This window comes from Sciurus vulgaris (genome assembly GCF_902686455.1).
Source record: "Sciurus vulgaris genome assembly, chromosome: 5".
Lineage (NCBI taxonomy): Eukaryota > Metazoa > Chordata > Mammalia > Rodentia > Sciuridae > Sciurus > Sciurus vulgaris.
The window spans coordinates 5440820-5466516 of record NC_136465.1 but is presented as its reverse complement, the minus strand read 5'-3'; the positions used below and the strand labels follow the sequence as shown (position 1 = coordinate 5466516).

At 46.9% G+C, this 25697-nt stretch overlaps 1 protein-coding gene across 1 annotated transcript; it reads left to right on the top strand.

Annotated features, from left to right (window-relative positions):
* Nucleotides 1-11277: 11277 nt before the first annotated feature.
* LOC306662310 (small ribosomal subunit protein eS10-like) lies at nucleotides 11278-23427 on the top strand (the record flags this gene model as incomplete). Its single annotated transcript, XM_079141816.1, has 3 exons — nucleotides 11278-11806; nucleotides 20487-20670; nucleotides 23402-23427. The coding sequence occupies exons 1-3, from the start codon at nucleotides 11309-11311 to the stop codon at nucleotides 23425-23427; spliced, it is 708 nt and encodes a 235-aa protein (XP_078997942.1). The 5' UTR covers nucleotides 11278-11308.
* Nucleotides 23428-25697: the final 2270 nt, after the last annotated feature.

Sequence of the window (25697 nt, the reverse complement as noted above, 5' to 3'; positions counted from 1 at the left end):
CTTTTAATTGTCGATTGGTGCGATCATTCAATGCTTGCATTTGCTCTTTCATCTCATCATTCAGTGCATGCATTTGCTCTTTCATCTCATCGTTTGCTTCTCTGATCATTTTAATTATGTACATTCTGAACTCCTTTTCTGTCATTTCTTCTGCCATGCTGTCATTGGGTTTTATTGATGTAACATCTAGATTTGTTTGCAGCATTTTCTTTCCTTGTTTTCTGATATTGTTCAGGTATCAGTGGACCGCTGAGATATTGCAGATTTCCTCTATTGACTTACAATGTCCCTGAAGATTTCTATATATATCCCCCCTTAGCCTTCAGTAGGCTGAAGTCTTGGAGGAAGTTGAAATGCGGTGCTCCACAAGGAAGCTGCCTCTCTAGGAGTGGTGGCCTTCAGGTGGGGTATAATCCATGGTAGTGGGCAGAGGTGCCTCTACTTGTTGACCAATGGTCATCCAAAGGGGACCTAGGCTGCGGGCTGAGGCAAGGCCTGTTTGGGCCTGAGTCTCTGGTTTTATCGTCCTTGTGGGGAGACCTCACCTGGCAGGGAAGACTCACCAGGTGGGGAGGTCTCGCTGGTCAGTTCCCTCCTAGAGGTTCCCCTCAATTTACAGCTACCGCCTGGGCTGGGCTGCCTTCCTCTGCAAAGTTCCCAGGGGCCCGGTCCTACCTCCTGGGCCTGGGAGCCTCACCCTTCGCAGATGAATCTCCTTAGGCTGCCCCTCCTCAGAGAATCTGCCCACAGGCCTGGAACCTTCGCTCCGCCCTAAGCCTGTCTCTGTGCGGCTCTTCCACCAAGAAGTCTCCTAGATCCTGGGACCCTGCTCTGCACCTAATCGCCTGGCTATGTGGCCCCTCCTCTGAGCAGCCACCTGGGGCCCCGTACAATCGCTCTGAGTCCCAGAGACCCGCCACACGCCTTTTCCTCCAGACAGCCGCTCAGTATTCCGGTGCGGTCACTAGGAGTCCAAGAAACTCACTGCGTGCCTCCACCTCCCACCAACCACCTGTAGCCCTGGGCAATCAATCACTCCGAGTCGAAGTGACCCTCCCCGTTACTCCTCCTTCTCCAGATAACCCCCCGAGTGTTCAGGAGTGGTCACTCTCAGTGGCTCTGAATCAACGTGACCCACTGCACAGGTCCTCTGGGCAACCGCCCGGAGCTCTGGTGCGGCCACTCAAGACCAAGCGACACACCACGCTTCTCCTCCAGGCAGCCCCCCTGTCTTCAGGCGCTGTCACTTTAAGTCCAAACAACTCACCACTCGCCTTCTCCTCTGAGCAGCCGCCTGGAGCGCTAATGCAGTCACTGCGAGTCCAAACGACCCGCCACACTCCTCCTCCTCCTCCTACTCCTCCGGGCAGGCCCCGGTGTTCAGAAGTGGTCTGAGTCCAAACAGCTCGCCACGCAGCCCCTCCTCTGGCAACCGCCTGTAGCTCTGGTGTAGTCACTCCGAATCCAAGTGGCCGCGCTCCTCTTCCTCCTCCTCGTCCTCAGGGCAGGCCCGTGTGTTCAGAATTGGTCTGAGTCCAAACAGCTCGCCACCCAGCTCCTCCTCAGGCAACCTCCTGTAGCTCTGGTGTAGTCACTCCGAATCCAAGCGGCCACGCTCCTCCTCCTCCTCCTCAGGGCAGGCCCCGATGTTCTGAGTCCACACAGCCCTCCTTGCTGCTCCTCCCCTGGGCAGCCGCCGGAGCCCCAGTGGTTGCTCCAAGTCCCAGCGCTGTGCTGAGCGGCCTCCTTTACGGTGCTCCCAGTTGTCCGAGTTCACTGCTCCAGCAGGGGGAGGGGCGTCTCGCCGGCAGCTCTACTTCGCAAAGTTCCCTGTGTTCCGGGAGCACCATCCCATCCGGGACGCCTTCTCAACGGGTGAGAGTCACCTGGCTGCTTTGAGTTGGTCCCAAGTGTCTCAATATCTCCTCTTTTGAATCCTGAGTCCTGGAGCAACATGAAATGCCGCCACCCTCTAGGCCGCCATCTTGAACCCTCCACAACTGCAGTTTTTTTTTTTTTTTTTTTTTTTTCTCATTACATCTTCTGCAGGCCCCAGACAAGGCTCAATGAGTTGGAAGAACTGTGAGCAGAGGGAGCGTCTGCTCGGAACTCAATGAAACAGAGCTACAGGTCAGCAGAAAACCAGAGACTCAGGGAACCTCAACCACAGCTAAGCATGGAAATTAAACAACCTGCTCTTGAATGAACCGTGGAAAGATGAGAAGGATAATGAGAAACTGGGAAACTACCTGAGAGGACCAGAAGTGGAAAGGAAAATGACAGCACTCAGAGGCCCCAGCGCTGGACCCTCCCAGGGAGGCAGACAGCACTGACCCTGCTTCAGCAACGGGGAGCATCAAGCAGGCCTTGGAAGTGCCCCTCCTCATCTCAAACCAAACACCAGGGGAACCCCAGCTGGGGCAGGGAGGGTAACAAGGCTCAGAACAGGAGGCAATGAGCTATCGCCTTAATACACACAGGCAGGAGAACAGAGAGCCGGGTATAAAAAGCAAGAGGAAAACTGACATAAGTTGAGCCAGGACAATACAAAGTGACAAGAAAACATTAAAATAAATGAATCGGAGATCAAGATGCAGCAGCATATATTTCAGAAATGCAACGAACCTTAAAAAAATTGCTATGTAAAAGTATATGCCAAAAGCTTTGAAATACTACAAGAAATGGATACATTCCAAGGTGGAAACTGCCTACCAAGCCTGAGTCATGAAGAAATAGACACTCAGAGGAGACCGTGAAAGAGAGAGAAAATAGAACCCATAATTAAAACTCTGCCATCAAAGGAGAGCCCAGGACCTCCTGGCCGCACTGCTGAATTCTACAAAATATTTAATCATTGATAACAATTCTGTTCCTGCTATGGGCACTCCAGAAGAGGAAGAGATGCTCCCAGGCGGTTTTCTTCTGAACCCTAGAGAGTAAACACCACAGCAGAGGCTCCACAGGAAGGGGGGCACTGTCCTCTGCACCATCTGCTTCTACCAGGCTCACACACCACAGAATGCAAACACTGTACGCAGGAGGCCACCAGAACAGAAGGACTTCAAAGGGACCCACGAGGCACGCCTGCCTCCCCACCAATGTCACCTGCAGCCTCAGGCTCCCAGCCTGTCCTCACACTCCTATAAATGCAGCGACTCCTCACTCCACACACTCAGCCTCCTGCCTCCTCTCCAGGTGACTCCAGCCATGAGGACCCTCGCCCTCCTTGCTGCCCTTCTCCTGCTGGCCCTCCAGGCCCAGGCTCAGCCTCTCTCAGAAAGAAATGAGGAGGCCCCAGACCAGGAGCAGTCAGCGGAAGAGAACCAGGACGTGGAAATCTCCTTTGCAGGCCCGGCAGCCTCTGCTCTTCAGGAAGCAGGTGAGAGACCCCAGCATGGCACAGGATGGAGGGCCCAGAGGGAGGACTGCAGGCAGGTGGGGAAGGATCCTCAGTGTCCACGTCAACTCCAGGATTGCATCCAACCTCTCTCAAACTCCACTCTCTCCTAAATCAAAGACAGAGGGGAAAACGACAGTAAGACCAGGCTTCCTTCAACGATTTCACATTCCAGCATAATGTCTGTGATTGCCGAGGCTGAAAACGTGGTTAAACTTGTGGACTAGTTCATTTGGGATAAACGGTTATGGAGAGATACTTTGCTCTATTGGAGGAGATTTAGGAACAGCAGTCCGGTCTGAGTGTGTTCAGATGTCCCTGTGGTGGGTCAGAGCACACAGAAGCCAAGACAGGTGACAATGGGTCTCCAAGCCCCGAGGGACCCACACTGCTGTGCATTCCAGTTGCTGTGCACAGGGCTGCTCCCCATACTGGCACAGTGGCCCCCACAGGGGGGACCCTCACCCCAGCACGGGCCTCCTCCAGGACCTTCAAGGGGGTCTCACCCCAGCACGCCATTCATGATGCTCTCTCTCATCCCCAGGGGCACGGGCCGTGGAGAAATGTCGCTGTTCAACCACCACAGGCTGTAACTTTACCGAACGCAAATCTGGGAACTGCAGACGGGGTTCTAAAGTTTATGCATTGTGCTGCTGCCCAGCCTAATGAGCCAAGAAAAACTTGATCTCCGTTGCCTTTGAGACCTACAGGGATCCGTCAGCACCATCCAATGTCCTCGACTTTCTGTCTTATCTCAAATAAATTCCTCAGAGCGTCTTCTCTGTGTCTGTGCCTCTCCATGGTTGTCGCGTGTCTCAGGCTGAACTCCGCCATTCAAGAACCAGAATCTGAAGGAAATTCTTCTAAACCAAAGCCTGGCTCCCAGCACTGGGGCTTCAGGCAGGAACACAGCACCACATGCCACCTCATGAGAAGTGACACATGGTGCTGACCCCTCTGGCCTCCTCCCTGCCTCTCAGCTCCTCCTCCATTCCGACCAGAGGCACTGCAAACCCTTTGCCCACATCACAGATGTTCCTAGGTCACAGCCTGCTTACCTGTCAGGAAGGCCACCATGTCACTAACAGTGTCCTGGAGATTGATCGAGTGGGTCCAGGTGAACAGTGGTCCCTGAGGCCAGTGGGTTGCATCGGCTCCAGCAAAACAACATGAAAGGGGAAGGGTTGCTTCCAAAGAGGTCAGGAGTACAACAGAAAGCAGAGGAAGCCCAGATATCACATGCACGTTACCACCTCTGAAAGCCTGCCCAGAAACACCTGGGCTCTGGCCGTACTCAGTGGGCTTCACCCCCAGCACGCATGGACACCTCCTCACCTGCACTCTGAGCTCACACTCTCTTAGTTGCATACAGTCTACTGAGATCCAGCCCTGCCTGTAACACAGGGCCCTGAGGGGTTGCAAGCAACAGTGGAGACACACAGCCATTTGTTGTCCAGGCCACAAATAGCCCCTCCAGGCTGCAGACTGCTGGGCTCTGGGGCCCACAACTTCATGCCCATTGGGGGCAGGCAGGAAAAGGGTCTGAGGCGAGGAAGACAGCAGTGGTCTTCTGTAGACCTCCCTGTCTGGCCCAGGAGCCACAGCTCCCCCATTGCTCTCCGTGCCATGCTGCCCACGCCCATCCACACCATGCTGGCTTTGCACCTGTCCTCAGCCACACTGCCTTCCATGAGGTCCTGTAGGGTGACACCTAAATTTGGTTCTCTGAGGGGCCAGTCTAACATCTTGATGAGGCAGAATATGACTCTTCTACCTCACTAACCTTTGTTCCTCCCCCAGTCACCCAGGCATCCTGGGCCCCTTCTTCAGCATGTGTCTCAAAAGACCATCAGGATGTGGCCACAAACACTTTCGGAGGCTTCCACACTCACACACAGATACCTCCTGTCCACTCCGGGATCTGCACTACCACCTGAGGAGCCACAGCACATGTTGGAAAAAGAATAGGGCAGGTTATGCTCACTGCTCTGGTCACTGTTGGAATTTCTAGAAAGGTCTAGAGAGTCAGAGCGACTACAGATGGCAGAGAGAAGGACAGCATTTCCAATCCAGTCATGGTGGATCTTCACTAAAACAGTAGGCTGGACCCAGACGTCACAGACTAGTAACCCACAGCAGAGCCCAGACCCCAGAGAGGGAAAAGAGGGGTTTCTCCCATGTCCACTCCATCTGACTGAGCCTGAGGGCCAGGGCCTGCTCTTCTGGGGAGGCCACAGGGCCCAGGCCCCTACTGCCACCTTCACACCTGGCACCTCAGCAGTGACCCCAGCGTGGACAGAGTGAGTCCTCTGGCCTGACTCGCAATGGGGGCAGCTCTTACCCCTGTGCAGGACGGAGGCCTCACCTGGGCTCAGGCTGTGGGGTCGGGCAGCCTCCTCTGGAGTCCTGCATGTGCCACTGCCCTGCAGTGACTCCCCTCACGTGGGTCACCTGACTCAGACAGTCACCCAGCCTCCAAAGCCCCAGGTTCTCAAAGACCCAGGCTGTCCCAGTGACCTTCCCTCAGCGCTTCCACCAACGGATCCCACAGGCCTGCTGAGTCCTTCCAGCACTACCTGGACGACTGACCTAAGCACGCAGCTCTTCTTCATAGACTCTAGGAATGTGCTCCCCTAGGATGTAGAATAGACAAGGCAAAAAGTCATATGGAGAAAGAAGCGCCCTCTAGCTCATCAGGGCTCTTGACCGTTTCAGATCAGAGCTTTCCCATCAGTGCCTAAGGGTCAGTGAGTGTCCTCCCGTCTCTGGAGAATACTGACATGAGAGCCAGTCTAATTCCTCATGGTCTAACTCTCTCAACCTCCAAGGCCGAGCTCTGGCCTCCAGGCCTCCTGTTAACATGTCCAGGACACCTATTGCTTTCATTATATCAAAGACTTTTCCTTTTTCTTCCTTCTTGTGGTTTTATTAGTGTGTTATAGTTTCATATAATAATTGGGTTTATTTTGCAATAATCAGATGTATTTTAATTTGTTCTTTTTCCCTCCCCCATTCTCCTTCCTATACTCTTCTGAACCTCCTTTTACTGTTTATTTATTTTTGATTCGTGATTTCTAAATATACACAAAACTGGAATTCCCTGTAGTCTCCTTACACACACACGTGGCATGATTTTGGTTGATTCATTCTGCGTTTCCTCCCTCTCTCCCAGTCTCTTTTCTCTCTGATCTTCCCTATATTTTTATGATATCTCACCCCCTGCCTTTTTGCTCTTATTTTGTTGTGGCTTCCACATATAAAACATTCAACCCTTGATTTTCTGAGTCTATCTTATTTCACTTGAAATGGTATTCTCATTTCAATCTACTTACCCACAAATGCAATGATTTCATTCTTCTTTATGGTTATAAAACTCCAGTTTATAAATCACATTTTCTTAATCCATTCATCTGTTGAAGGGCACCTAGGCTGGTTCTATAGCTTGGTTATTGTGACTTATGCTGCTATAAACACTGACTTGGCTCCATGATAGCATGCTGATTTTGTCTTTGGATAAATACCAAGCAGTGGAGTAGCTGGATCATACAGTGTGGTTTCATTCCTAGGTTCTGAGGAATATCCACACTGCTTTCCAGGGTAGTTGTACCTATTTTCAGTCTCACCAATGAGTGAGTGTACCTTTTTCCCCACATCCTTGCCAGCATTTATTATGTTTTGTGTTCATGATTACTGCATTCTGACTGGAGGGAGATGAAATCTTAGTGCTCTTTTCATTTGCATTTCCTGCTTGTTAAAGACATTGAACCTTTTTCCATATATTTTTGCCCATTTGCATTTCTTCTTTTGAGAGGGGTCTAATTAGTTCTTTTGCCCATTTATTGATTGGATTTTTTGGTTTTTTGGTGTCAAGCTGTTTGTGTTCTTTATATATTCTGCATATTAGTCCCTTGCCAGAGTTGGAACTGAGAAAGATTTTCTCCTATTCTGTTTGTTCTTTCTTCCTGCTCTGAATCATTTCCTTTGCTGTGCATAAACTTTTTAATTTGACCATGTCCTTCTTACTGATTCTTGGTTTTATTTCTTGAACTTAACGTGTCTTATTAAAGAAGCAATTCTTTCCAATTGTCTCCATTCACTATGATTTTGAATTTCGGTTTGTTATATATAGCTTTTATAATGTGGAGGTAAGTGCCTTCTCCTCCTGTTTCTCCGGTGTTATTTCATGAATAGGTACTGGATTTTACCAAAGGCCTTGTCTGCATCTCATTGAGCTGATCATATGATTCTTGTCCTTGATTCTATTTAAGTGCTGAATTACATATATTGATTTGCATATGCTGAAGCCTCCTTGCATACCTAGCATGAAGTCCTCTTGGTCGTGGTGCATTGAATCCTTGATGTATTCTTAATGCAGTTTGCTAATATTTCATTAAGAAGTTTTGCTTATATATTAATCAGGGATTTTGGTCTGTAGTTTTTGTTCCTTGATATGCCTCTGTTTGGTTTTGGTATCACGATTATCCTGGCTTCATCGAATATATTTGGGAGTGTTCCTTCCCTTTCAATTTCATGGAATCATTTGAACAAGACTGTCGTTAGTTCTTTAAAGTCTGGTAGAACTCAGCTGAGAATCCATCTGGTCCTGGGCTTGTCTTTGTTGCAAGGCTTTTAATGACACTTTCAATTTCATTACTTAATATTATTTCGATAGTTAATATTATGTAGGTCATAAATATTTTGATTGTTTTTATATTTGTATTACCTGTCTATTGATGATAAGAGTATATTGAGAATCACACATTATTATTGTATTGGATACTATCTGAAATTTAATGTCAAGAATTATTTCTTATGTAATTAGGTGAACTGATATTAGGGGCATAGGTGATTACTATCATCATATGTTCCTATTGGCTTGTTCCCTTTACCAGTATGCAGTGGCCTTCTTTGTCTCTTCTGGTTAATTTTCGCTTGAAATCTGCAAACTTCGTAGGTATAAAAAAAATAACTACTCCTGCTTCCTTTCGAAGCTCCATTAGCATGGAATACTGTTTTTCGTTTTGTTACTTCCAGCCTATGTGTGTCTTTGCCTATGAGATGAGTCTCTTGCAAACAGGATGCAGTTGAATCTTGTTTTCTAATACATTCTGTTAATCTATGTCTTTTATGGTGGAGGTGAGACTATTGATATTCAGCAGAATAATGGATAGGAGTTTGTGGATTCCTGTCATTGTGGTTTGTTTGCTATATTTAATTCTGTCTTGATATTCACTTATTTGGATCCTCTACTTTAGTCATCTTCATCTATTTTAGAGATTTGATGTTTGTTTTGGGGTCCCTTTGTTGATACTATATCTTCAAGTATTCCTTTTGGTACCAACTGAGTGTACAAGAATTATTTTAGTTTCTCCTTCTCATGGAAAGTTTCTGTTCCTCCTCTGATTTTGTAAGATATCTTTGCTGAAGACAGCAATCATGACTTGCAATTATCGTTAGAGCTTGGCATATCTCATTTCAGGTCGACCTAGATTTGGGGGTCTGCATTGAGAAGTCAGAGGTGAACCTTATTGGTTTACCTCTAAATATGAACTGACGCTTTCCTCCTGCAGCTTCTAATATTCTTTCATTATTTTCTATGTTTGACTGTTGTGTCTTGGACAGGTTCTGTTTTCATCTTTTTACATGGGGTACTATATGCTTCCTGGATGTGAATGGTTCTCCATTCATAATATGGGAAACGTTCCCCTTACTCTGTCATTGAAAATGTCCTTGATGCCTTTAGTGGGTATCTCCAGATTTTATTCTACCCAATGACCTTGAGGTTTCTTCTTAATGCTGTCCCAGAGTTCTCGTGCACTCTGATCACAGCCTTCCCCCCAACACCTCTTTATTGCATACTAGTGTTCAAGGTCATATGCCCTGTCTTTAAGGACTGAACTTCTACTTTCTACTCAAGCTAATCTGTTGCTGATGTTTTCAAGTGAATTTTTCATTTCATCCCTATCTACTTCATTTCCAGGACTTCTGTTTTCTTTTCAACATCTCTATTTCTTTATTAAAATGCTCCTTCATCTCCTGTATTGTTCTCCTGACTTGTTCTATGATCTTATTTTAGTTCACTGAGGATTTTAGTACTCAATATTCTATAATATTTCTCTGGAATTTCATGCACTTCCATATTTGTGATTTCCTTTGTTGGGGGATTTTAGAGACAGATTTGTTCTCTTGTTTCTTCATGTTTTATGTCTTAGACTTGCACATCCACCAAGATAAATTCCCCTTCATCTTTTAAAATTTTTTTTATTTTTCATTTGTTCTAATTAGTAATACTTGACAATAGAATGCACTTTGATACATCATATATATATAGAGTATACTTTCTCATTCTTCTGTTGGTAGATGAGCTAAACTTCAACCAGTCGTGCAGTTATATATGTACCTAGGGTAATAAGGTCCGTTTCACTCTACTGTCCTTCCCATCCCTATACCCCTTCCACCCCCTTCACTCCCCTCGCCTAAGGGATCTTTAGTCTTTCCTGCCCTCATCCCACTGTAGTGAATTAGCATCTGCATATCAGAGAAAACATTCTGCCTCTGGTTTGGGGGTATTGGCTTATTGCATTTAGCATGATATTCTCCAGCTCCATCCATTACCTGCAAATTCCATAATCTCATTCTTCTTTCAGCCAGAGTAATTGATCATCATATATATGTACATACATACCATATTGTCTTTACTCATTCATCTCCGGAGGGGCACCTAGGGTTGGTTCTATAGTTAGTTATTGTGAGTTGAGCTGCTATAAACATGGCTGGGCTGTGTCAATGTAGTATGCTGATTTTAAATCCTTTGGGTATAAACAGAGGAGTGGGATAGCTGCGTCAAATGGTGGTTCCTTGCTAAGATTTCACAGGAATCTCCATACTGCTTTCCATAATGGTTGCACCAATTTGGATTCCCACTACCAGTGTGTGAGTGTGCCTTTCCCCCACATCCTTCTCGACTTCTATTGTTGTTTCTATTCTTGGTATTTGCCATTCTGACTGGGATGACATGTAACCTTTTGATCTGCATTTCTCTAATTGTTAAAGACGTGGAATATTTTTCATGTATTTGTTGATCGATTGTATTTTTTGCATGAAACTCAACTCAAAAGGAATCAAAGACTTGGGCACTAGAAGAAAAAGGAGGCCCAAACTGCACCATGTCAGCCTGGGCTCTGACTTCCTGAACAAGACTCCTAAAGCACAAGAAGAAATAACAAGAAGCAATAAATGGGATGGATTCAAACTTAAACGCTTCTTCTCAGCAAAGGAAACAATCAATAATGTGAAGAGAGCCTACAGATTGGGAGGAAATCTTTACCCCTTCCTCCTTTATATGTGTGTCCTTTTGTGTGTGGTTACCGTCTTTGTTTTAGGACTTTGTTTTATATGATTGTGTAGATGCCCAGGAGTGACCTGAGGTCCCCCAGTGGGTGTTCCTACTTAGGGTCTGATTGCTGCTTTGGGGTTGTTGTCTCGTTGGTTCTCTGTGTTGAAGTATCATCGAGTCTCAAATGGGACTAGTTGTGGTTAGAATGAGGTTTGAGGTAAATGGCCAAGTTGGGAGTTTTGCTAGGCAGCAAGATCTCTTCTCTGTGAACTTGAAGTGTCACCATCTTTTCAGTCCTTCTTAGAGTAAGAAGGGAGCCGGGAATAGCACTAATGTTAGCAACAGATGTACAGCCTATGTAAATGTCCAGTGTTACTCTGACATCCATAACACCAGTGACCACCTGTACAGGAATGATGGGGTCAGCATTTAACATCAGCACCAGCAGTGCACAAGTGTGCACTAGATCAGGCACTAAACAGCAGGTGTCCACCATGCTGTCCGTTGTATTAATAATCACAGCAAGATTGGTATAGGGCTTTCCAGCCTCGGCCTCGGACCCTAAAGCTTCCGCAATGCTAATGCCAGAAAAGAATTGGATTGTCATTTATGACCTCCTTTTTAAGGAGGGAGTAATGGTAGCCAAGAAGGATGTCCACATGCCCAAGCCCCCCGAGCTGGCAGATAAGAATATACCCAACCTTCATTTCATGAAGGCCATGCAGTCTCTCAGGTCTCGAGGCTATGTGAAGGGACAGTTTGCATGGAGACATTTCTACTGGTACCTGACCAACGAGGGCATCCAGTATGTCCGTGATTACCTCCACCTGCCACCTGACATGGTGCCTGCCACTCTACACCGTAGCCGACCAGAAATGGGCAGGCCTCGGCCCAAAGGTCTGGAGGGAGAGCGACCTGCAAGGCTCACAAGAGGGGAAGCTGACAGAGATACCTACCCACGGAGTGCTGTGCCCCCTGGTGCTGACAAGAAAGCCAAGGCTGGGGATGGGTCAGCAACCGAATTCCAGTTTAGAGGAGGATTTGGTCATGGATGTGGTCAGCCACCTAGTGAGGTTGGACAGGATTATTTTGTTGTGAATAAACTTATAGCCAGGAAAAAAAAAAAAAAGATAGGTATAGGAAATACATAAACTCTATGATTCTAACAGCGAAAATATAGTAGGATAGGAAGGCAAAAGAAAGCTTGAAATATTCACAAACTAAACAGAGGAGGCCAGGTGCACACGCATAATCCCAGCAGCTCAGGAGGATGAGGCAGGAGGATTGCAAGTTCAAAGCCAGGCTCAGCAAATTAGTGAGGGACTAGAGCAACTCAGTGAAACCTTGTCCCTAATAAATATAAAATGGGCTGGGACCGGGGCTCACTGCTTAAGCACCACTGTATTCAATCCTGGATACCAAGAAAATAAAAGTGAACAGAGGAGAGGCAGGAGATATGCGGCATATGATAACTCTACAAAAATATGAGTAAAAATTTTTTTAAATAATCAAATAATGAGAAAGAGGAAGCAGGAAGAGTAACTTACAGCTGTTAGTGGAGGAATAGACCCGAGAAGGGGAAATAAAAGGAAAAAAAAAAAAAACAGGAAATGACCACAAACAAAGGCAAGATCAAAACAACTCAAACACTCTCATGGTATTAACTCACCTCAGTCAAACCAAGGCTAAATAATAAACAGTGGAGAAGAAGCATATGCAGCAGCATATGAATATATTTTTGAACCTATCCCCAGGACAAGAAACACACACACCAGCACACACACACACACATACACCAATACACACAACACACACACCACACATACACATACACCAATAAGCACACCCAAACACAAACATACACACACACACACAACACACACACATACACCAATAAACACAGCAAAACACACACACACATGCACACAGACACCAACACAATACACATACGCACACACACACCAACACAAAAAACGTAAAATGGGAAAAAAACAAAAGAGAAGGATGAAATGAAATTTGAAAAATATTTTAAAAATCAAATCTTTTAAAAGTAAAAAATTAGGGGAGAAATACTGAACACAGAAATAAAAGGTTTGTTTCCACTCAGTGGTTGAACTCTTGGCAGGGATGTTTTCCATCCTTGGTGCTCTCGGCCCTGAGTGGAGAGCCGGGTTTGTGAAGCCCATGTCTTCTGCTCCCACCTAGCTGCCCGTCACAGTGGCTGGGACTCAAGACCGTAGCTCTCAGCTTCCCTCCCCAGCCTGGGGGATGCACAGGTGACCGCAGGCAAGCCTCCCACTTGGGGCAGCAGAGTCTCCATTGTAGGTGCAGTAGTTGGGGTTTCATCCCTGGGCTTTGGAACTCTGATGAGAGTGTTAGAGATCGGATCCAGGCCCCTGGCTGCTGGAGACCTGCTCACCATCCGGGTCCTAGGGCCTACTCTAAATCCCACTGTAACCGTGCAGTCTCCATTTCCACAGTGACGCTGTCACTGCTTCGGGTAGGAACTACCCAGGTGAACCCTGGAGTGAAGGTGCTTCTGTCTGCCATGATAGGCACCCGCTCAGCAGCTGCTGTGGGGTGCCGGCAGCTAATGGACCTCATCTCCTCGAGAGCTGACCTGGGTGACCAGGCACAATCCCCTCTGCACCTGTCCCAGGCACATGGGCTAGGCACCCTCTGGGGTCACAGCAGGCAACTTGTGGGTTAGCTGGCAACTTTCTTTATGTGTTCCCAAACTCTGACACCAAATCTCCCTGACGGCACTCCCACGGGTCAAGCGAGACTCCCGAATTCCACTCAGCAGCTTCCCAGGCACTCCAGGCCCATCAGAACAGCCTCCTTCTCTGCTCCACAGCTGCTGCACACAGGGCACATTTCCAGGGCGCTCTCCTCTCTGCCTGTGCTCGCCTCCCCTCAGCAGAGAAGCAGGCACATCTCTAACACATTATTTCCTAAACAACGTTCAAACTTTCTATCTTTGAGCCTCTGTTTTCTTGTAGTGTGCACTATTGAATATCTAGGTAATCTGTGAAAACAGTGCTCTCTGCTCAGTTCTTAGAAGGACATCAGTGTCCTCTGGGAGGAAGCTAATTTTCAAAAAAGGAAATCTGAAACATGGCTGTTACTGCAAATCCAGGGACCTAGGCCTGTCTCCTGTTCTTCTCCTGCCTAGCTTCAGTGTGTCCACAGGCCACATCCAGAGCCCTCAGATTGAGCCAAGCCCACACTGAATGCCAAGGCAGGTGGGAGCTGCCCCTCCAGGAAATGGGCAGATGGCCCTGCAGTAGCACCTCATGGGCAGCAGGGGGCACTGGTGACCTAAAAACTCCAGGCTGTTTTTTCCAGGTCTGTAGAGGGGAGAGGACAGTGCCCAGTGCTGCTGGCATCAATTCTGGTTGCTCAAGGCCAAGTGCCCACATTGCACCCCTAATTCCCAGGCAGCTGACACAAGGAAAGAAAGTTGACTCCATGGAGGAGGCTTGAACTCAAGAGGTCCTGAAGGTGTATGAGCTCCACGGGTCTCTGAGCTCCCCAACAGAAGTTCCCACCCTCCAATCCCTTCAGGATGACAGGGTCACAGGCTGTGGTTGATCAGATGTGACACTTTGGGTAGCGGCATGCCCTCCCTAAGCATGTGGGTTCCTGCAGCTTGAAAGAGGTCAGCAAAACATGCATGCTCTTGTTTGACTCCTGGGCATGTTGATCCCTGAAGGTGTAGGTGTAGCCTGAGTCATGAACAGCTCTGGACTCCTTGCCTCTGACCTCCACCCACCAGTGAGGGAATGACTTTGGGCAGTGCAGTCACCTAGTGCAGAACCATGCAAGAATATTTTCTAGAAGATTCTAGATTTATTGGTTGTGGCACATCCTTGTTCAGAAGCATGTGTCAGGAGATGGCCCAAGGAGTACAGGAAATATTATGGCAAGAGAGAAAGGCCGAGCTTGTCCTTCAAGGTTGAGAAAATGGAGCCAGGTCAACGGGGCAGCAGCCTGGGTGCTGCTTGGCCAGAGGCAGGGTGGGTGTCTGTGCCTCTGTGAGCCAAGGGAATGGAAGGCCCGAACCAAGTCAGTTTCCTGGGGGGAATGATCTTTTATCCCCCATAATGATGCCTGTGGTTCTGAGAGCTTTCTCTGTACCTGGCTTTGCAGTGCTGGTGGGGGAACAGTAACAAGCATAGTCACAGAATTCCCTGATTGAAAATTAGCATTGTCAGGGAGAAGGAACACGTGTGACCTCCAGGATCTGACTGGAGCATGGATCTTGGAGAGATTTTCAAGAGCCATGCGTAGCCCAGGTACAAATCTTTCTTCTTACTGCTTGTTTTCCTTGCTTTTCTTATGGAGGCCAAGAGGGAACATGATTGTGGGAAGGGGGCTGTGTACTTCCTTCAGTTCATTAAATGGCACTAGTAGAACTAGCAGGCCTGCAGGTTCCATTCCTGGGAATCCAGTAAATGGAGATGTATCTGGAAGGTCCCCAGAAGCTCAATGTGAACTTCTGGCACTGTGAGTTCCAACCCGATCAATGACTCACAAGATCAGCTTAAGACAGTCACTGCTGGGCAGTGGTACTTACAGGACTCCAGAGTGGACATGAGCCACCCAGGGCTCATTCTCGAAGTCTCACAGAGATTGGGACATCACCTGAGGGACATGTGGGGCACTTGCTGGACAAGCATCCAAGACACTTTGGGTATGTGGGGAAGGAAACCGAGGTCGGAAGTGAGAAGTGTATTTTCCCACCCGATGTGAGGTGCACCCTTGGGACAACTAACATTGGGCAAACCCCAAACTCACCTGCGGGAAGGCAGTGAATCTCAGGAGTGCTGCAAAGCCAGCCTGGTGTGATGCTGGTGGGCAGCCCTGCCCATGGAGCATCAGGGGAGTGGTGGCTGCCAGGGCAGACACTGCTGGTCACACAGTGGGCCACTGCTGTCTTCTCCTCTGGCCTATTTCCCTGCTCCCCCCGACATGCACCATGCTGGCTGTAGAGCCTAGCAGCCTGCAACTACCAGCTCCCCCATTGCTCTCTGTACCATGCTGCCCACCCCCATCCACACCATGCTGGCTTTGCACCTGTCCTGAGCCAGACTGCCTTCCATGAGGTCCTGTAGGGTGACACCAAATTTGGTTCTCTGAAGGGCCCGTCTAACATCTCGATGAAGCGGGATGTGACTCTTCCATCTTTCCAGAACTCTTCTGACGACATGAAATAAAAGTAGATTTCAACTGAAGATCAAGGGGAAACTACACATATGTGTGGAACTTAGACAGCGGGCTCTCCAATGGAAACCATCAGGACAAATAGATTCAAAAGAAAACCTCAAAACTTCCTGAGGCAGAGGGAGGTGGAAATGGACATTACAAAACTCAGGGCCTCAGCACTGGATCCTCTCTGGGACACACACAGCACTGAAGTCTGCTTCAGAAAAGGAGGAGTGCCAAGCAGGCCACAGAAGCGCACCGCCTCATCTCATGCCAACACCAGGGAAGACCAAAGCAGGGGAAGGAGGGATCATGGGACTCGGAACAGGAATAAAGGACATACCGGCTTAATAGACACACGGGTCAGAAAACAAAGAGCTGGATATTTAAATCATAAAGAAAATAGACAAACTTTTAGCCAGCATAACTAAGAAGAAAAGAGAAAAACTCAAATAAATGAATCAGAAATGACAAAGAAGTAGAACTGATATTGCAGAAACGCAAATGACCATATCAAATTGCTATACACGGCTATAGGCCAAAAGTTTTGAAGCCCTATAAGAATCAGAAAAATTCTAAGATAGAAACAGCCTATCAAGATTGAGCCATGAAGAAATAGAACTCAGAAGAGGCACTGAAAGAGAGGAATGGAACCCCTAACGAAACACCACCATGGACACAGAGCCCCAGGTCCTCCAGGCCTCACTACTGAATTCTACAGATTATTTAAAATTGACACTGATTCTTTTCAAACTATTTCACAGTATAAGGAGGAGGGATTGCTCAGGATACTCTCTTTGAAATATAAGTAGGCAAAACTGAGCAATGATGGGCACTTTTGCTGTTTGGGGTTCCACTTGGTTGAAGCCATATGTATGATACCCAGGGTGTGGTGTGACAGGGCAGGAGGTGAAAGACAGGGTAAGATTGCTTCTGTTTCTTGGTTTGTTTGTGCGGTGATGGGGGGGACAAAAATTAAAATGTTTATTGCCCCAATCATGTCAAAAGACTATTAATCAAATGCTTTTCTGCTGTTCTAAGAGGACTCAATATAAATAAATGACATTATAAACAGTTACCCTCTTCCACCATTCTAGACGAAGTAAGTAGTTGGTTTTATCCCTTCTTGTATTACATCAAAGAATCAACTTATTTTCTTTAAATTCTCAGCTGAATTCTACCAAACCTTTAAAGATGTAATGCTAATAGTCCTCAAATAATTCCATTAAGTGGAAAGTGATGGAACACTTCCAAATTCATTCTATAAAGGCAGTATCACACCCATACCAAAACCAGATAAGGACACATCAAGGAAAGAAATCTAAAGACCAATAATCCTGATAATCTTGGATGCAAAAATACTTAATAAAATATTAGCAAATCTTGTTCGACAGCATATTAAGAAGATTGTACACCATGACCAAGTTGGTTTTCTTACAGAGATGCAAGAATGGTTTCATATACCCAAATCAACAAAAGTAAGTCATCACATTAACAGAATTAAGACACTGACCACTGAGTCATCTCAATAGATGCAGAGAAGACCTTCAAAAATTAAGCCTCCTTTCATGATTAAAAGAATCTGAAGAAACTAGAGATAGAAGGAACCTACCTCAATATCATAAAGGATGCATTCGAGAAACCCAAAGCCAACCTCATAGTAAATGGGGAAAAACTGGAATCATTTCCTTTAAAATCTGGGACAACTATGTCCACTTTCCCCACTCCTGTTGAGTATAATGCTAGAAATTCTAGCCAGAGCATTTAGGCAAGAGAAGAAAATAAAAGGGATAAAATGGAAGAGGAAGAAGTCAAATGATCACTGTTTGCAGATGATATGATCCTATACTTAGAAGATCCAAAAAATTCACAGAAAAGACTGCTAGAGCCAATTAATGAATTTGGCAAAGTAGCAGGTTACAACATCAGCACAGAAAAATCAATAGCTTTCCCATATAGCTACAATGGATCTGCTGAGAAAGGAATCAGGAAAGCAATTCCATTCACAATGGTCTCAAAAAAATACCTAGGAATAAATCTAACCAAGGATGTGAAAGACCTCTACAATGAAAACTATAGAGCAGTGAAGAGAGAAATTGAATAATACCTCAGAAGATGGAAAGACTGAACTAATAACATCAAAATGGTCATACTACCAAGAGCAATATACAGATTCAATACAATCCCTGTCAAAATATCAATGATTTTCTTCAGGGAACTATAAAAAATAGCCTTAAAATTCATTTGGAAAAATAAAAGATCCAGAAGATCCAAAGCAATTGTAAGTCAATAAAAGCAATATTGGAAGCCTCCCAACCTGACTTCAAATTATTATACAGTTATAGTAACAAAAACTGCTGGTACTGGCATAGACACACAGACCCATGGTATACAATAGAAGACCCAGAGACAAACCCAGACATCTACAGTCATCTGATCCTGGACAGAGGTGCCAACAGCATACACTGGAGAAACACAGCCTCTTTAACAAATGGTGCTGGGACAACTGGTTATCCACATGTAGAGGAGTGAACCTAGACCCTTAACTCTCACCCTGCACAAAAATCAACTCAATAAATAAATCTAATCAGAATTAGACCAGAAACTATGCAACTCTTAGAAGAAAATGTAGGGTCAACACTTCAGTATGTAGGTACAGGCAATAGTTGGTTGTTGCATAGTCATACATGCACACAGTTGGTTGTTGCATAGTCATACATGCACACAGTATGGCAATATGATTTGGTCAATATCACTCCCCAGCATTCCCCTCTGCCTCCCTACCTCCTACCTCTTGGTGCCTTTTCTTAAAATGATGCCTCATCAATAGGACTCCTGAGGCTCAGGAAATAATGCCAAGAGTTAATAAATGGGGTGGCATCGAATTTTAAGAGCTTCTACACAGCAAAGGGAACATTTAAGAATATGAAAAGGGAGCACAGAGAATGCTAGAAAATCTTTACTCTTCCGACAGAGGATTATTATCAATAAACAATAAAGAGCTCAAAATATTCATCAAAAAACCAAATAACCCAATTCATAAATGGGCAAATGAACAACACAGACACTTCTCAAATAAAGGAATACAAATGGCCAACAAATGCATGAAAAAATGTTCAGCATCATTAGCAATTAGGGAATTCAAATCAAAATTAAGCTCAGATTTCGTCTCGCACCAGTGAGAAAGGCAGTCATCAAGAATACAAATAATAAATGCTGGAGAGGATGTGGAGAAAAGGGCACTTGTACCCTGTTGGTGGGACAGTGAATCAGGACAACCACTAAGGAAATCAGAATGCAGGCTCCTCAAAAGACGAGGCATGGAAGCGCCATATCACCCAGTGATACCACTTCTCGGTATTTACCCTGCTGAATTAAAGTCATCCTACTACGGCGACACATGCATACCCACGTTTATAGCAGCACAATTCACAATACCCAAACCAGACCAGGTGTCCATCAATGAATGACTGGATGAAGAAAATGTGGTATCTACACATAATGGAGTTTTCATTCATCTGTACAGAAAAACAAAATTTGGATACTTGCAGGAAAATGGATGGAACTAGAGACCATCATTTTAAGCAAAGTAAGTGAGTCAAGCTTGGAAGCTGAAGGACCATGTGTTTTCCCTCATATGCAGAAGCTAGAGAGGAGAAAAGAACACACAGACAACAATCAAAGAGAGATCAGGAAAGAAAAGGCACCAAGAGGTAGGAGGTAGGGAGGCAGAGGGGAATGCTGGGGAGTGATATTGACCAAATCATATTGCCATACTATGTGCATGTATGACTATGCAACAACCAATCCCATCAATATGCACAATTAAAATGCATCAATAAAGAATGTGTAAAAATCTGTAAGTGAAGCTTGGTATAGCCATACTGATTTGAGTCAGGTTACATTTTACCTATAAAATGCTAAATATGTCCTTGCCAAGCCACCCACTGGGAACTTGAAGCATTTGGTTCACTCCAAAGGCCTTCTTGGAGAAGTATAATATTTGTTTTCCTTTCTTATTTAGTCAATTTGGTCACATTTACATTTAAAAAGAAAACTGAGAACCAACCTTATTTGTCCGTTGATATACCTGATTACTTTGATTTCTTTTCATTGCTTACCAGGTCTCTATAAGTAAGCTTGCAAATGTATTTTGTGTTCATTTTATCTGAGATAAAAAAAAAAAAATGAAAATTCTAAAGAGAAAATGTTTTCATAGATAGCGCATTGTAGAATAAAGACTCAAATGCATTTACAAAACAATCTTCTGAGTCCTAGAAGGTAAACACCACATCAGATGTTCAGCAGGAAAACGTGGCAGTGTCCTCATCCCCACCCCTGCCTTCTACCAGGCTCGGACACCACAGAGAGCAAACAACCCTCTGCGGGAAGCCACCAGAACAGAAGGACTTCAAAGGGACCTCCAGAGCACGCCTGCCTCCCCACCAATGTCACCTGCAGCCTCAGGCTCCCAGCCTGTCCTCACACTCCTATAAATGCAGCGACTTCTCACTCCACACACTCAGCCTCCTGCCTCCTCTCCAGGTGACTCCAGCCATGAAGACCCTCGCCCTCCTCGCTGCCCTTCTCCTGCTGGCCCTCCAGGCCCAGGCTCAGTCTCCTGAAGAAAAAAATGAGGAGGCCCCAGACCAGGAGCAGCCAGGGGAAGAGGACCAGGAAGTGGACATCTCCTTTGCAGGGCCTCCAGCCTCTGCTCTTCAGAAAGCGGGTGAGAATCCCCAGCACAGAGGGCAGAGAGGAAGGACTGCAGGCAGGCTGGGCAGTCGGGTCCTCAGGGGTCTACAACACTGATAGGACTGTCTCCTATCTCTCTTGTCCTTGACTCCATCAGCCAAATTAAGATGGATGAAATGAATGTAAGAATCTCTCTCTCCAAAGACTTTGGATTCCACCAGAATGTCTCAAAGTTACTAGGCTTAAAATATGGACCAACTTGCAGACTATTTCATTCTGGATCAACCTGGAAGACTTGGTTAGAAAGACACTGTGCTTTACTAGAGGAGTTTTAGAAACAGCAGTCAGGTCTAAGACTATGATCAATTATGCCTGTGGTGGGTCAGAGCACACAGAAGCCTAGACAGGTGACAACATCTCCAAGCCCCCGAAGGACCCACACTGCTGTGCATCCCCATTGCTATGCACAGGGCTGCCTCCCATGCTGGTGCAGTGGTCCCCACAGGGCAGACCCTCACCCCAGCATGGACCTCCTCCAGGACGCTTCATTCAGGTGCTGGGCTCTGAGAAACACGCATGTTCCTCTCTGTGTCCCCAGGTCAACTGAAGAACTTAAAATGTCATTGTACGAGGAGAAGCTGTACTTCCCCACACCGCAACTCTGGGTCCTGCTTTTGGAAAAGTAAAGTCTACACACTGTGCTGCCGCCGAAGATGGTGAAGTGAAACAGATCAAGATTTCCATTTCCGTTGAGACCTACAGGGATCCGTCAGCACCATCCAATGTCCTCGACTTTCTGTCTTATCTCAAATAAATTCCTCAGAGCGTCTTCTCTGTGTCTGTGCCTCTCCATGGTTGTCCCGTGTCTCAGGCTGAACTCCGCCATTCAAGAACCAGAATCTGAAGGAAATTCTTCTAAACCAAAGCCTGGCTCCAGCACTGGGGCTTCACGCAGGAACACAGCACCACATGCCACCTCATGAGAAGTGACACATGGTGCTGACCCCTCTGGCCTCCTCCCTGCCTCTCAGCTCCTCCTCCATTCCGACCAGAGGCACTGCAAACCCCTTGCCCACATCACAGATGTTCTAGGTCACAGCCTGCTTACCTGTCTGGAAGGCCACCATGTCACTAACAGTGTCCTGGAGATTGATCGAGTGGGTCCAGGTGAACAGTGGTCCCTGAGGCCAGTGGGTTGCATCGGCTCCAGCAAAACAACATGAAAGGGGAAGGGTTGCTTCCAAAGAGGTCAGGAGTACAACAGAAAGCAGAGGAAGCCCAGATATCACATGCACGTTACCACCTCTGAAAGCCTGCCCAGAAACACCTGGGCTCTGGCCGTACTCAGTGGGCTTCACCCCCAGCACGCATGGACACCTCCTCACCTGCACTCTGAGCTCACACTCTCTTAGTTGCATACAGTCTACTGAGATCCAGCCCTGCCTGTAACACAGGGCCCTGAGGGGTTGCAAGCAACAGTGGAGACACACAGCCATTTGTTGTCCAGGCCACAAATAGCCCCTCCAGGCTGCAGACTGCTGGGCTCTGGGGCCCACAACTTCATGCCCATTGGGGGCAGGCAGGAAAAGGGTCTGAGGCGAGGAAGACAGCAATGGTCTTCTGTAGACCTCCCTGTCTGGCCCGGGAGCCACAGCTCCCCCATTACTCTCCGTGCCATGCTGCCCACGCCCATCCACACCAGGCTGGCTTTGCACCTGTCCTCAGCCAGACTGCCTTCCATGAGGTCCTGTAGGGTGACACCTAAATTTGGTTCTCTGAGGGGCCAGTTTAACATCTTGATGAGGCAGAATATGACTCTTCTACCTCACTAACCTTTGTTCCTCCCCCAGTCACCCAGGCATCCTGGGCCCCTTCTTCAGCATGTGTCTCAAAAGACCATCAGGATGTGGCCACAAACACTTTCGGAGGCTTCCACACTCACACACAGATACCTCCTGTCCACTCCGGGATCTGCACTACCACCTGAGGAGCCACAGCACATGTTGGAAAAAGAATAGGGCAGGTTATGCTCACTGCTCTGGTCACTGTGAGAATTTCTAGAAAGGTCTAGAGAGTCAGAGAGACTACAGATGGCAGAGAGAAGGACAGCTTTTCCAATCCAGTCATGGTGGATCTTCACTAAAACAGTAGGCTGGACCCAGACGTCACAGACTAGTAACCCACAGCAGAGCCCAGACCCCAGAGAGGGAAAAGAGGGGCTCCCCCCATGTCCACTCCATCTGACTGAGCCTGAGGGCCAGGGCCTGCTTTTCTTGGGAGGCCACAGGGCCCAGGCCCCTACTGCCACCTTCACACCTGGCACCTCAGCAGTGACCCCAGCGTGGACAGAGTGAGTCCTCTGGCCTGACTTGCAATGGGGGCAGCTCTTACCCCTGTGCAGGAGGGTGGCCTCACCTGGGCTCAGGCTGTGGGGTCGGGCAGTCTCCTCTGGAGTCCCGCATGTGCCACTGCCCTGCAGTGACTCCCCTCACGTGGGTCACCTGACTCAGACAGTCACCCAGCCTCCAAAGCCCCAGGTTCTCAAAGACCCAGGCTGTCCCAGTGACCTTCCCTCAGCGCTTCCACCAACGGATCCCACAGGCCTGCTGAGTCCTTTCAGCACTACCTGGACGACTGACCTAAGCACGCAGCTCTTCTTCACAGACTCTAGGAATTTGCTCCCCTAGGATGTAGAATAGACAAGGCAAAAAGTCATATGGAGAAAGAAGCGCCCTCTAGCTCATCAGGGCTCTTGACCGTTTCAGATCAGAGCTTTCCCATCAGTGCCTAAGGGTCAGTGAGTGTCCTCTTGTCTCTGGAGAATACTGACATGAGAGCCAGTCTAATTCCTCATGGTCTAACTCTCTCAACCTCCAAGGCCGAGCTCTGGCCTCCAGGCCTCCTGTTAACATGTCCAGGACACCTATTGCTTTCATTATATCAAAGACTTTTCCTTTTTCTTCCTTCTTGTGATTTTATTAGTGTGTTATAGTTTCATATAATAATTGGGTTTATTTTGCAATAAGCAGATGCATTTTAATTTGTTCTTTTTCCCTCCCCCATTCTCCTTCCTATACTCTTCTGAACCTCTTTCTTATTTCAAGCTGCTTTCTTGACATAAAACCCACATCCAGCTGGGTGCATGCCTGTAATCACAGCAACTCAGTAGGCTAAAGTAGGAGTATCTCCAGATCAAAGCCAGCCTCAGCAACTTAGTGAGGTCCTAAGCAACCCAGAGAGACCCTGTCTCTAAATAAAATACAAAAAAGGGCTGGGGTTATGGCTCAGAGGTTAAGGGCCCCTGAATTCAAGCCCCAGTTTTAAAAAAAAAAAAAAAAAAAAAAAAAATCCCCTAATCAGCACATTTAAAATGTAGATTTTAGTGGTTTTAGCATGATCACAGATATGCTCAGCAGCAGCACAGCGCCTTCATTTTTTCTCCTGTGGTGGTCCACGTGTCCCCAAGTTTTCCGTGGAAAAGCTTTTGCTTTTTCCCACCAAGTAGGATTGGGACACTTGCAGAATGTCAGTTGACCTAAGACGGATCTTTCTCTTTCTTCACCGTTCTGTTGACGCCACGTGTCTCCCTTGGGCTATTGCCACACTCTCAGATCACTCTTGCATTCTACTAAGCTTTGAATTGAATCCTGTGGCAAACAGCCTTGGCACATCTGAAAAATCATTTACAGCATAGAGGCTGGAGCCACTCTCCACAGCTCAGACACACACCCAGATGTTCAGGAGAATACAGCTTTTAAAATGCAAAAAACATCATCAAACTACTGCAAGAAATAGGGGGGGAAATATGTAAGAACTTAAGTTGGGGGGACCCTGGAAATCACAAAAGAAATAAAATACTGATAACGGATGGCCTATGTATCTCGAGTTTCCACCATAGAAAAACAACCACAGCAGTAACCACAATGTGTAAAGAGGTCAGAGACAAGTGACAGAGTGTGCAGATTATTTGCAATCCAGAAGACAGACACACCACTCCCCACTCTGAAAAGGGCTCCTCCAAACCGATTAAAAACTCGCAGAGCAGCGACATCACAAAAGGAAAGAAAAAGGACGTGGACCATTCAAAAAGGAAAACACAGGATTTTTAAAAACGTGAACCATAGGCAAGTCTCTCATTACAAGAGGAAGACCAAACTAAAGCACCCTTGGAGGCCAATGTTTTCCCAGACAGAAAGACCAGGAAGTTCCAACATGCTAGTCCCAGTGTCAGGCAGGAGCCAGCCCTGCCCCGAGGTCCAGGCGCTCTTCACCTTACTCCAGGTTCGCACCACTTTCAAAGGGACTGAGAAAGCAAAGGGTGGTAGTGTACGTGCAGAAAATAAACATGAGCAAACGGGCTAATGGGCAGACACGTCGAGAGAGAAGGTTCACGGGACGACTCTGTCCGGGTCCACTGAGGCTGGGGTGAAGCTGGGAATCACAGCTATGGGAATCACCTGCCTGGGAAGGAAGAGTCCCTTAGTAGCACTGAGATAAGTTACTCCTGACTGGCTACTGACCCCAGTGCCAGATTAACATGGGAATGGCTTGTAGACGAAGCCCCCCTGAACAGGAGAGCCACCACCACAGTGCCAGAGTGGACCCGACTAAGGTCAAAACCTCCACCGCCTAAAATGAAGGAGGAGTTGAACACCTGAGTGGAAAAGAGCACAGAAGGTGTGCGGGAACGCCTGGCAACCCAACCAGCGCTTGACAAGGATCCACTGGGGGAATGATGTTTGCAAGGACTCATCGTCCCGGGAGATGCCAGATGCTTGCCTCCGGGCTCTGGTCCTTTTTCTGCATTATGTTTCTAATATTATATTACTCATACTATTCCTTGCTAGTAATCACTGAGGGTGAAGGGAATACTACGGAATTTCCCAAGAATATTAATAAAACATTAGGGACTATAACTCCTTCTCAGCCACAAGTAGTAAAAAATCTTTTACCATTGTGTGATGTGTCTTCTTCCTGGGGTGCTTGTTATGAACATGTAATGCAGTACATAAATTTGGCCATGGAACCGTCTCTCTTTCCAACCATGAGTATGCAAAAAGC